Below are 14,163 nucleotides of genomic sequence, written 5' to 3'. Positions count from 1 at the left end.
CACAGTCTACAGAAGGCCCATCACCTAGAAGGAATGACACACCAAACTGGGAGTATGCACTAACACTTTAGCAAGGCTGATTGCTTTACAGCCTGGGACACAGGCCAGCAGAATGCTAGTGGAAAAACGATCGACAATCTGAAACAGCTGGGAGTCTGCTTTTTAGAACTGATGACCTCTAAGGTCGATTTAAGACAAAAAGTGTTTCTTTCCTAGTGTGAAGGTAAATTAATTAGGTCAGATCATGTAAAAATAACAGGCAAATAAGTCCCACTATTGGGACTCAACAGTTCTGGCAACTTCTTTTAAAAAAGAAAAGGACATAGGCTAGGCGTGGTGGCCCACGCCTGTAATCCCAGCACTTTGGGAGGCCGAGGCGGGCAGATCACGAGGTCAGGAGATCGAGACCATCCTGGCTAACACGGTGAAACCCCATCTCTACCGAAAATAAAAAAAATTAGCCGGGCGTGGTGGCGGGCGCCTGTAGTCCCAGCTACTTGGGAGGCTGAGGCAGGAGAATGGCGTGAACCCAGGAGGTGGAGTTTGCAGTGAGCTGAGATCGCGCCACTGCACTCCAGCCTGGGCGACAGAGCGATATTCCATCTCAGGAAAAAAAAAAAAAGAAAAAAGAAAAAAGAAAAGGACATAGTAGGAGGAGGTAAATCTGTATCCCGTAACAGATGAGAGATGTTGGGTCTTTTTTGTTTTACTTTTCATAACTCAGCACTCTTCCTGGAACTGGTTTAAATTTTGCCTTGTACATAGCACAGTCATTGTGTTTAGTAAAAAGGTCTTGCCAGAGTACCAGATAATGCAATGGCCCTGCAGCTATTCCCTTGCACCTAATGCATTTACTCTATCATCAGTGGAGGAGAAGGGATTGTAACTGTTGTGCAGAGGAAAGACTGTATAAAGCAGAGGCTAAAAATAAAGTCATATAGTCCAGTTCTGCTACTTACTAGCTGTGTGGGCTTGCAGATGTAACTTCATTTCCTTATGCCTCAGTTTCCTCTTGTGTGAAGTTAGGATGTCACAGTCTTATCTTTCAAGGGACCTAGGTTTTAAAGTCAGCACTTGAAATAGCCTCCACTGCTGTTTCTTTTTTGAGCAAATGAAACAGCTGATTTGCACTTAGGGACTAGATTGTGCGAAAAATTGTATCTTAAATACTGGAAGTCTACAACAACAATCCAAAGCAACAGGAGGCTTTTACAGTCTGAGAGACGCGGGAACTGAGATGCAGGAGAGGGACAAGGCTCACATCTCTCAGCTCATTTTCACTCTGGAGCATTCAGCAGAGTCACGTGAAATCCCTAACTAACGATCCCTTCCTCTCTCCCACCTTCACCTTCTCCTTTACCTCTGCCTTCTCCCTTATTTGAATTCCAGCCTATTAAATTCTAGTTTGATGCAGTTCATCTAGAATATACACATCAGAGTTGTTGCAAGAATTAAATGAAATAATACACCTGTGACAGCCATGAAATATGCCACTTAAAGTCCCTTCAAGAGAGACCCTGCTGCAAGGAGCCTAGTGATCTACAGCCCTCGGCTACAACACCTTCAGAATCCAATGCAGGGTCCACGCTGAGGTCCTGCTCTTCCCAGGCAGCTCCCAGGCAATGTAAGCACTATGGGGAAGTTAGGGCCAGGCCATTCTTTCCCAGTGCTGGACTCCAGCAACAGACCTTGCGCTCCCTCTTGGCCGGGCCAAGTCTTTTTCAGAACTGCAGTGCAGCCCGAGGCTCTTATCCAATTGCTCCCTCTCTCTCTCCCTCCCTCCCTCCTTCCTTACCTTCCTTCCTGCCTGCCAGCCTGCCTGCCAAGGCTTTATCGGAATTGCGCTGCAGCCTGAGGTTCTCATCCAGCCAACCTACCTTCCTTCCTTCCTTCCTTCCCCTCAAATATATCAGTATGGTTTAAGACTCCTCCCACCTAGTTGATAGGAATTTCCTTTTTATTTCTAATTCTGTCTCATCACCTGCTTCCTGGAGAACCTGAACTGACACAGCATGCAAAGTACTGAGCATAGAATGAAGGTTCTGGAAATACTAGCTGTTACTGTTATCATTACTATGATCTGATTAATGACTGGACTAACAGCAGAAACTCTTGGAGGCATCTACCATCATGACAATCAGATCCAAGGGTCCTCAGCAGAATCTCAGCCCTTGCCTATCGCATATCCAGTTCTCTGCCCCTGGGACAATGTTCCAAGCAGAAAATCAATTCTTTTTCCTAGTGCTTCACTGTGCAGTGAGAATTTCAAAACCTCTGAATGATTTGGGGAAAAAGCATATAGAACTTCAGAATCAACTGGAATAGTGGACGTCCACCACCTTTCATCTTAGGAAGAACAAACACCATAGTCCTGAAGAACCTTCTTAAAACAAGTCTCAGTGAGAGCCACATTCATTAAACAAAGCCCTTCTGAGGAAGTTTTGTGTCAAGTTGTTATTGTCCACCTAGTATGTGTATTACTGGATGCATCTGAGCCATTTATTAGTCTTGGAGAGAAAAATGATAGTCAAGGCAACAAGGGAAAGACAGAAGAGTCTGTGAAAACACTTGTCAGCCTGCAGCCCTAAGCCATGTCCACTAGAGCGCATAAAACACTTTTTAGTGACAGGTCGCACAAATGTTGCGGGGAACCCTGTTATGATGACAGCTATAAACTCAATTCTCCTGAGATGCAAGATGCTGGTTCCAATTCAGTGACCACAGACTTGGCAGAGGCGCCATCAACAATATGATAATGGCTTGTGAAAGAGGTTTTATTGATGCTGTGCTTATCACAGCAGAGAAACAGCTGGCAATCAGCAGCAATTAGGTGCTTAATAAAACTGCTTTGGAGACACTGCTGCTGAAAAGATTGCCATGGGCGGCACAAAGAACTCAGCAATCAATCTCAATGAAGTCCATGGCTATGTTTACTTTTGAAAGCACTTCTTTCATCAAAATAACTATGTGACTTTGGCTCCATCTAAAGGAAGGGGAATCAACTTTGATCTGCTGACACACATAGAAGGCATTGGTGTGATAACCACCTAAGCAGACCCTGGCACACTCAGAGGTCCAGGGCAAGACCAGGGAAAGGGGAGAAGAGGCCAATCTGAGAGATGGCAGTAGGTCTCTCTCAATTCACAAAGTTGACCATGACTGAGTTCTGTAGTGTAATCTGTATGTTGCTAATGAAAACAACCTGAAAGGGAAGAGTCCATACTCATCACCTTTGGGGAAGGAGAAACTATATTGAATTACTGGAAGAAAACAAATGGGGTTGTAATTACCTGCCTCTAATACAAATTACTCTATCGTGTAAATGTTTTTGCTACTCTATACAAATTATTTTTTGCTACTCTATACACATTATTGTGTATTGTTTTTGCTACTGTAGAATATATATTGACCTAGAATGGACTTGGCAACACTTCTGTTTCCCTTATGCCAAGTCCATTCTAGGTCAATAAATATTCTATAGTAGCAAAAACATTGACTTGAGAATGTGACTGATGTGGGCCTGAGGCATGGGTCTGATCCTTGCCAAGCTACGTGACCACAGGAAGGCTACATCTCTCTCAGAAACTCAGTTTCCTCAATTAGAAAATAGGAATAAGATAACTACCCAACAGCGTTTGTCAGACAAAATACCATCATGTATATGAGAGGCTGTATTTAGTCTGTTCTCACACTGCTAATAATGACATACCTGAGGCTGGGTAATTTGTAAAGAAAAAGAGGTTTAATGGACTCACAGTTTCACATGGTTGAAAAGGCCTCACAATCATGGTGGAAGGTGAAAGCCATGTCTTAAATGGCAGCAGACAAGAGAGAATGAGAGTGAAGCGAAAGAGGAAACCCCTTATAAAATCATCAGATCTCATGAGACTTATTCACCACCATGAGAACAGTGTAGGGGAAACTACCCCATGATTCAATTATCTCCCACTATGTCCCTCCCACAACACATGGGAATTATGGGAGCTACAATTCAAGGTGAGATTTGGGTGGGGACACAGCCAAACCATATCAGAGGCCTTAGCATCTTGTCCCAATAGATTACTTAAAATCAATCACAATCTGTCATGTAACTTGTGATAGATATACAACCCAGAGAACAAAAACTGCTGCCCTTATATTTATCATCTGCCTTAAGACTAATAAGCAAGAATTTTTAAAAAATACTTAAAAACAAGTTAGAAAATCTCATTTTAACATTAAGGAGTTTTGGCAGTATCATAAAGAGGTACTAGATACCGTGACTGGGTAACTTCATAATAATAATAGCTAATATTTCATTAAGTATTTTATTAAGTTCTGAGCATTATTCTAAGTACTTTATATTGATTACTTCATTTAATCCTCAGAACCACTCTATGAGGTAGAAAACGTTATTTTTTCACTTTACAGATTAGAAAACTGAGGCACAGAGAAGTCTAGTAATTTGAACAAGGTCATGCAAATCACAAGTTATAAAGGATAGATTCAGATGCAAGCAATCTGATTTCCAACCTTATATTCTAACTGCCAAAGATGGATATTCTGAGACTGGCAAAATTGTATTTCCTGACCTAGGAGCTGTTTGCCATATAGTATTTTATTCATGTGGTTCTGAATCTGTTATATTTTCTTAAAAAACATTTCTAAGTGCTAATATTAGTAGCTAAAATTTTACCACTTGATGCTTTGACCAAAAATTGGGCACTGGATGTATTTTGCCTATCGTGTGTTTTGCAACCATAGGCGCAGAATGAAGGCTCTATAATGTTGCAATAATATCCGTTACAGTTGTTTATGACAGTGGCTCAGAAGGTAGTAGAAATTATATTTTTGATTTGTGGTAGGAGGTGCTGTTGTTTTCCAGATTCCATTGGAAAAAAATGGGGAAATCGTATAAGCAAAGTTTTTATTTTGGCATTCTGAATCCCCCCTTTAGCTGTATTTTTCTCAAAATCTGTTTGTTTCTCTCTTCATTATTTGTCTCCTAAACTACCTCTCTCTAATCCTTACTCTTTATCTCTTTCTCCTCTTTATCTCATCCCTTTCTCTGCTTGGCCCCATACCTGTACCCTACTAGTTCCCTTCTCCTTGCCTCCCTCTCGTAATAACAAATTGGAGAGCACTTCTTACTGCTTTAATTTATTGAATATTATGATGCATAATCTTTATTAAAAATGGTTGAATGGATTTAAGAGGCTGAATGGATTGAATATTAGGATATATTGCATAATCTTTATTAAAAATGGTTGAATGGATTTTTGGAGTGAACCATCTTCACTCCAGAAATCATCTCCTCTAGCTGAGTTTTCGCTCAGTTAGGTGTCCTTTGGTAGACTTTTATTTTAGTAACTGCATGGTTCTCAGTTAACAAAAGCTTTTGTAACTCATGGAAGTTTAGGATTGGAAGGTAAGATGAAAATGAGGTATGGATGTATACATTGCCCAAAGCTTTCCCCTTTATCTTCATATGCCTCTTGCTTTTTTTCTCTTGCAGACACCCAATACAGAAAGCACATGTCAGGGGTGTTTCTTGGCCTATAGCTCATATAAAGCTTAATCTTGCTATAGTCAAAGAGATCTACTACAAGGGCATAGGGCATATACTCAGAGAGACCTCACCACTTAAGCAAGAATGTGTCCTCAGAGGCTAAAAGTAGCTAGGAAGATTATCCCCTAAGCCCAGGACCTTTGGGTCTGATCCCCAAAACTAAGTCAGTCTTTACAAATTTGTATTTGCATTTAATTTGTGAACATGACCCCAAAATATGATTACCAGACAGAAAAGTATATAAAAAATCCCATTCTCTCTGCTAAAGAGACACTTGCATTTTTTAATTCAATAGCTGTAGATGAATCCCTCCTCAGTGTGCAATGTGGTATGTGCCATCCCCCAACCCCCCAAATAAGTACAGTGTACTCCAGCTCTTCCCTTATCAATATGGTTCAAATCAGATTCTCCAAATTCTATAGGGCCCTGCCTGCCTCTGGACCTTGAGAAGCCAGACCTATCACAAGTAGCTATTATAATAACCCTGGCCGCCGTGTCCCCAACTTCACCTTAGAAGACTTCCTTTCCTCTCTGGGAGAGTCCAGTCAGTACCTTGAACAGTTCCATGGCTTCCGATGGGGAGTATCACATACCTGTTGGTTTGTTCTGTAAGTAGGCTGGGATCCCTCATTCTTGATTTCTTTCTCTGGTCCTGCTAACACTATTTCTTCTTCCTCCTCATCACTCTCTTCACAACAGGAATCAAATGCATCAGCATAGTATTCTTCAGCCACAAGTGGGTCTTCTGGGATCTCTGAAATAACGAACAAACAACAGTCAGATACTACCAGTTATTAAAATTATAATGAGGTAAGAATACCCTATCTTTTCACAGGGATGTATATTTTGCTTGCACTAACAAAGCTTCCATGGAGTGTAGAGCTGAATCTCAGCTTCCTGAAAGTATTTGGTTGAATGTAATAAACACTCAGCAAAATAAAACCAGTGGAAGAAAGGAGGAACATTTCCACTAGCAATTACCTTTTGAAGGTAAGAAAAAAATCATGAAACAAAAATAAATAATACGCTTTAACATCTTGACATTTGGAGGCATGAATCCTTATTAAAAATGAGGAAATTTAGGAGCAAAGGTAGGACAAGATGTCCTGGCTGAAGGGTCCTGTTACACAACACACATAAAGTTTTTAGCGTACGTAGTTGGAGCAAAACTACCGCAGCATTTTTCCTAGATATTTCTTTCTTTTTTTTTTTTTTTTAATGTTACTGCTAAGACCAAACAAGATGACTAGGATATACAGCAGCAGCATTCTGGCAAGCTGGGAAAAACATAATTCTTTTCTAACAAGTAATGATAGCTTTTGAGATGGAGTTCACTCTGGTGGGTCCTATTTACTCAACCTTACATTCAGCACTTATTTTAAAAAAGAATACCCACTTAAGCTGATGACAATAAACATCTACCCAAGTTACTTGATGCAACATTGTTAGTAACTAGAATAAAGTCGTTGTTTCTAACAATCTTCAGTGAAGAAAGGCCATGACTGGATCACAATAAAGCATAACAATATAAACTCTTATTTACTAATGGGGGCCTAGAAATAAAGAACTACCCAAAGAACTACCCTTGGGTCGGGGGAGGAGAAAATTATAATACTCAACTGCAGCAAAACAGTAGGTACTTTAGACTTTGCACCATACTCAGACTTAAAAATAAAATTTGCATTCTAAATTATAACACATTATTTTTCAATCTATTGTTGCTAATTCCTGTCTAGTGGGAAAAATATGAAATTTGGGGTCAGAAAATCAAGGCTGGAATCTAGCTCTTCCACCTTTTAGATGAAAATTTGTGCAAGAGACTTAAACTCACAGAGCTCCAATTTCTGTGATAAAATTAACATAAGTGTAATCTAGTAGAGTGGCTACTGAGATTTAGTAATAGAATTCTCATGAAAGCATCGGTATGCAGGGAAGTTTCATACAAATGTTCACTCAATTTCCATGTCTGTGAAAACGGGCTTTTCATTAAATGAGTTCAGAATCCTTCCAAAGCAAAATACTTAATGGATTTAGAATTCCCTGGAAATAGATGTTAAAATGTGTTTGTTATCTATGGTTTTGCACTGAAACATAAAAGGTTGCTGTACAGTAAAATAAAAATTAGCCAGCTCAAAAGACAAAAATTACATATATTCAAAACTGCCTTTGCCAGTTCCTTAGAAAGCAGTGTATTAGGGATCTCATACCTTCTCTCAGCAATTTCAACACAGCGTTTTTTTTTTTTTTTTCAGATCAGTTCAGATCACTGATTTTCAGCTGAGCATCAGATGAGATAGAATACTGTTATGGAGAAGCCATAGTTTTAATTTTTTATTTATATTGAAATAATATATATGATTTTATTAAATATGGCTTCTAGGCATTATATCAAGAAGACACCTGCACGTGTCTGTATGTACACACATATATATAACATACCTGTACACTTTTGTAGATGCATATAGAACTTCAATACCTTTTGCATACAAGTGGTTTTTGGTTACAGGGGTGACTTTTGCAGTGGTAAGGTCTGAGATTTTAGTGCACCCTCACCCGAGTAGTATACACTGTACTCAATATGCAGTTTTTTATCCCTTACCTCCCTCCCACCCTCCTCCCCTCTGAGTCTCCAAAGTCCATTATACCATTCTGCATGCCTCTGTGTACCCACAGCTTAGCTCCCACTTATAAGTGAGAACATATGGTATTCGGTTTTCCGTTCCTGAGTTACTTCACTTAGAATAATGGCCTCCAGCTCCATCCAAGTTGCTGCAAAAGACAGTATTTCATTCTTTTTTTAATGGCTGAGTAGTATTCCATGGTGTACATATGCCACATTTTCTTCATCCACTTGTCAGTGACGGGAAGTTATGTTGGTTCCATATCCTTGCAATTGTGAATTGTGTTGTGATAAACATAAACGCGCAGGTATCTTTTTGCTATAATGACTAGAAGCCATGTTTAATAACAATCTTCATTTTACTTACACTGAGAATGACAAGACGATCACAGCATGAGAAGTGCATGAAAACTAAAATCCCCTGAGAGATCTCCTGTTCTGCCATCAAGTAGGGGCATGTGCTTGCTGAGTGGAATGAAAGACAGAACCATATGATGTCTTCCTTCTCTTGCCCACCTTCAACTCTCTCTGAATCTCTGTGTCTTTCTCTGAGCCGTCCATTCTCTCTCTTTCCCCACTCTCTTCTACTTCCTCTCCCTCCCCTTGAGTCTCTTTGTCCCTTTGACAGTTATTCATTCTCTCACTCATTTATATTTTTCCCTTTTGCTCTCCCATTTTTCCTTTATCTTCATTCCTCCTTGTCCACTCCCTTGGCTTTCAAACTATGACACGGTAAGAATATCACTTACATTGGTTGCCCAGTGAACAGAAATGTGCTTATATATGTATGTATGTAAATATCTTTATAGTTGAAACAAAAGTTTCATATATCAAGACCTATTTACCCAAACTATATATGATACACTCTGGTGTTTTTCATTCTGTTCAATCATTTTTTTATGCTGGTTGCAACTCACTAAACTGACCTCTCAACCTGCAGCTTGAAAAACACCCCAACCTAGCTAGAGAGACCAACATTCAGAAATACTCCTTTAGAATGCTGGCTTTGGCATAAAAACAAAATCTGCATTTAAATCAAGCCTCTAGCAATAGCTCTGTAACACTGTGTTGTTTAAGCTTTCTGCACTTCAGTTTTCTCATCTATAAAATAAAGATGATAATATTGGTCTCATGGAATTGTTGGAAACATTCCATAGTACAATGGATACAAAGTATGTATCAAACAAATGTTAGTTACTATTGGAAATAATAAGGCAAACACTCAGTAGTTTTGCCTGTAATATTCAACACCAGGAAGAAGTAACAGTCATGCATCACTTAACAATGAGGCTGTGTTCTGAGGAATATGTCATTCAGTGATTTCATCATTGCATGAACATCAAAGAGTGTACTTATTACAAACCTAGACAGTATAACCTACTACACATCCATGTTTATGTGGTATGGCCTATTGCTCTTAGGCTACAGCCCTGGACAGCATGTTACTACACTGAACACTGTAGACAATTGTAACACAGTGGTAAGTATTTGTGTATCTTAACATTAAAAATGTACAGTAAAAATGTAAAAGACTTTTTAAATGGCACATCTGTACAGGGCAGTTACCATGAATGGGCATGCAGGACTGGAAGTTGCCTTGGGTGAGTCAGTGAGTGAGTGCTGAGTGCATGTGAAGGCCTAGAACATTACTGTACACTACTATAGACGTTATAAACACTGGACACTTAGGCTACACTACATTTATAAAAAACATTTTCCTTTCTTCAACAGTAAATTAAACAGCTTACTCTAAGTTTTTTAAACTTCTTGACTCTATTGTAATAACACTTAGCTTAAAACACAAACACATTGAACAGCTGTACGAAAATATTTTCTTTTTTTTTACTTCTCTCCTAACTAGGATATAGTCAATAAGCATTTTTTCTTTCTTTTTCTTTTTCAACTGTTTTGTTAAAAATGAAGACACAAACACACACATTAGCCTACTGCTATGCAGCGTCAGGATCACTGATACCACTGTCTTCCACCTCCACATCTTGTCCCTCTAGAAGGTCTCTAGGGGCAGTAAGACACATGGAGCCTCCATCTACTGTGATAACAGTGCCGCCTTCTGAAATACCTCCTAAAGGACCTGCCCAAGGCTGTTTTACAGTTAATTTTTTTTAATAAGTAGAAGGAGTACACTTTAAAATTATGATAAAAAGTATAGCAGGCCAGGCATGGTGGCTCACTCCTATAATCCCAGCACTTTGGCTGGCCAAGGTGGGCAGATCACCAGAGGTCAGGAGTTCAAGAACAGCCTGGGCAACATGGAGAAACCCAATCTTTACCAAAAGTACAAAAAATTAGCTGGGTGTGGTGGTGCACACTTGTGGTCCTGGCTAACTGGGAGGCTGAAGTGGGAGGATTACTTGAGCCTGGAAGGTGGAGGTTGCAGTGAGCCGAGATCGTGCCACTGCACTCCAGACTGGGTGACAGAGTGAGAACACACTTTGAAAAAAAAAAAAAAGTATAGTAAATACATAAAGTAGTAACAGTCATTTGTTATCACTATACTGTACATAATTATATGCATTACACTTTTATATGACGGACAGTGTAGTAGGTTTATTTACCCTGCATCTCCACAAATATGTGAGTGGCTACGTTGTTCTGCAATGTTATGATGGCTATGATAGCACTAGGTCTTGGGAATTTTTCAGCTTCATTAATGGGACCACCATTGTACATGCAGTCTGTCATTGACCAAAAGATTGTTATGCAGTGTATGACTGTATTAGACAATTGCAAATATATACCCAAGTTTAAAATGTTTATTTTAAATAGAAAAACTTCTCAAAATTCATACTGAACCCAACTGAAATGGGCAATATGGAATCTAGACTCTCTCTGGTTTCCTTTCTGCTGGGCTCCACAGGAATTCTTAGGCAATTCACTACACCGTTCACCTCCCACTGTCCTTCCTGTCCACTGGTTCCGTCTAGGTTTCCTTCAAGCAGCTCAGCAGAAACCTCTGCAAGGGGGTTTGACAAATATATTCTGTAAAGGGCTACACAGTAAAAAGTTTTAGGCTTTGCAGATTACATGGTCTCTGTCACACAACTACCCAACTCTGCCTTTGTAGTGTGAAAACAGACAATACATAAATGAATGTGGCTATGTCCCAATAAAACTTTATTTGCAAACATAGGCAGCAAACCAAGTCATATCTCTACAACACAGACAAATTTTTCTTTTGTTAAAATACTAAGTTCCTCTTCCCAAAACGTAGCTCACTATGTACAGACAGCCTTAGTCCCTTTCCCTCTCCTACCTAGGATTTCCTCCTAGAAGGGGAAGAGGGAAAGAAGTGGCCAGGGAAAAGTGCCACTCTGCCACCTAAGTTGTGAAACAAACTGGGATGAATCTGTCTCCAGTATTTCTTAAGTAAGCTCCACTAACTTGGTGCTGCCCACGAAAGGACTCATTTTCATTTTCAAAGGGAAAAGTCAAAAGAAATGTAAGTCTGTTCGAACTGTGTTTGTCAAGCCTCATGTTTTTCATACATAGACCCAATTTGAAACCTTATCAGGCTAAGGTTCCTTTCTCCTGTCACTAAGGGGAAAAGAGTCTGATAAATATCTTTAATTTCCTTGTACCCTGAAGTCAGCCTCATAATGGGTATACTGGAGTGGCATTCCAGACCTTCTGTATGCCGGGTAAGCAGTAACAGAACGTGTTTATGAAGGAATCCAATAATGGCTGCACGAGTTTGGACACAGATGTTTCAAATCCATGCTGCAAAAAGGAAGACATCACCCTGTTCCAGGAATATGATGGCCTTTATCAGATCCTTCAATTAAGACCCAAATAAATGCCTTTCTCTAAGACTTGTGTGAGCATCAGGATCACCTGCGGGCTTGTTAAAATGGATCTCTGGGTCCCACCCCAAGTCTTGCTGATTCAATAGGTCTGGTGTGGTACCTGTGAATCTGCATTACTGCCAAGTTCCCAGGTGATGCTGATGCTGCTGGTCTGGAGGCTGCACTCTCAGAATCTCTGCTCTAGAATGTGACTAGTTCAAATAAGAGTATACACTATAATAAAATATAAGAGATTTTATACTATCTCTACATATTTCAACCTTTGTAAGTTAAAGACGAAATGTAAACAAAAGAAAAACTCTACCTTAGAAGAGCTCAAATTGCCGTGCTATTAGTTGTCTAAATTACTTACCATCTCCATGGAGGTATAAGTAATTGAACTATTCCCATTTTGTTGATAGAAAAGAACAAAGCTAAGGGTTGGCAGCCCAAAGTTATAATCTTTATATTTGTGTGCATTTTACAGTTTAAAAAGCACATTGATACACATTTGATACCACAAAAATTTGACACCATTTGATAGCACAAAGATACCACTTGATCTTTGCAACAACTCTTCAATGTAGACTAGAATGACATTTTTCTGCCTACTTTTCAGACAGGAAAAGTAAGGTTCAGACAAGCTAATGACCAACCGAAGGTCACACTGCTGCATCTGAATCCTCTTTCTTCCACTGAATAAGTCTATTTATGGTTAGTTAGGAATTTTCATCTTTGCTAGTAAAACCATTTCATAAAGGTCACAATGATCTTTCTTGTAGCTCTGAAAGATATTAGACAACAAGGGATAGACTTTTGACTTACGAGATAGAAAAAGTGAAGCTTAGTCATCCTGGTAAATTGTCTTAAGGGAGCTGGGAGAATCAGATTCAGCCTGAGCCTAGTTCTCACTACCATCTATCTCAGATGTGCCAAACTTGAGTGTGCCTCAGAATCAGCTGGAAGGCTTGTTAAAACAAATTCCTGCTCCCACAACCAGTGTTTCTATTCAGTAGGTCCGGAATGGGGCCTGAGAATCTGCATTTCTAACTATGCCACTCATCTGGAAATACACTTTGAGAACTATTGCTCTATCTTATAGAACCTTCGAGGAGAAAATGACATCCAGATGCAACTGTTAAATGACAAACTCCTTGTCACTTCATCTACTGCATTAGCTCTTTAAACTTCTAAAATGATCTAGATACACATTAACAATTTTTTTTAAAAGAGTGTTTTCATAAAACAGGAACTTTGCCCGAAGAGAAAACTGAGTTTCCTCTAAAGGAACTTAATGCCTTTTAGACATTTAGAAGATCTCAGCCTGCGGGCCCACAACCATCCCAAATGGTTTTAACCATTAGGATGCCTTGAGCAAATCCATGTGACAGGCTTGTCAGAATGGTACTTAAAGGGTGGTCCCCAGAATAGCAAAAAGAACATCACCTGGGTTCTTATTAGAAATGGAAATTTCCAAATTTGCCTATATCTCCAACCTACTGAATCAGAAACTGGGATGAAGGTCCAGCAATGTGTCTTTTGACAAGTTCTCCAGGTGATCCTGATGCACCCTTAAGTTTGAGAACCACTGATTCAGCACAATGACTGGCACTTTATGTCTGCTGAAATAAAAATCCCTTCTAATATTCCAGGTAGATGGTAAGCTCCAGGAGGGCAGAGGCCATGCCCATCCTGCTCACCATGGTATCCCCAACAGATGATTCAAAGCAGACACCCAAAACTTCTTGCTGAATAAATGAGTACATAAATCTCTAAGCAATAAGGACTTTCAAATTGCCACATAGTATCATATACAAATAATTTACTAATCTTTTGGGAGAGTAGGATGGAGAGGGGAAGCTGAGGAGAGGAAGGAGATACAGATGTTTTTCTTAAGACCCCCACCCCTTTTCTCTTTTTCACATACTTTGAACTTATATCTCAGATGTAGTCATACCTTTGAACTGCAAAAAATGTCTTCAGCCTACTAAAACTTCCAGCTACATCCCACAGGCCCACTCAGTCAAGTCCCGGAACTCAGTCAAGATGACCCAGAATGTGACAGCTCACGCTGTTAGGCTGGGGCTTTCTCCAGGTGCCCTAGAGTCTGCCCCAGACACCCTGCCTCTCTCTGCATATCTAATCATAGTTCCGCATTAATGTTTGCGGAGCTGGCTGTCATGGGGCAGACA

At 39.8% G+C, this 14,163-nt stretch overlaps 1 protein-coding gene across 35 annotated transcripts in view; it reads right to left on the bottom strand.

Annotated features, from left to right (window-relative positions):
- Positions 1 to 14,163, bottom strand: part of NEK11 (NIMA related kinase 11) — a 316,552-nt gene that overhangs the window by 113,865 nt on the left and 188,524 nt on the right. For all 35 annotated transcript variants that reach the window (XR_012430687.1, XR_012430688.1, XR_012430689.1 and 32 more), the window contains one exon: positions 6,142 to 6,302. Coding sequence is in view for 32 of the 35 variants with exons in the window: in XM_074031046.1 (XP_073887147.1) it covers positions 6,142 to 6,302 (161 nt within the window). In the remaining 3 variants the exon portion in view is untranslated. The remainder of the gene's footprint in view (positions 1 to 6,141; positions 6,303 to 14,163) is intronic.

Source organism: Macaca fascicularis, chromosome 2 (assembly GCF_037993035.2).
Source record: "Macaca fascicularis isolate 582-1 chromosome 2, T2T-MFA8v1.1".
Classification (NCBI taxonomy): Eukaryota; Metazoa; Chordata; class Mammalia; order Primates; family Cercopithecidae; genus Macaca; species Macaca fascicularis.
This window is presented reverse-complemented; position numbering and strand designations above follow the sequence as displayed.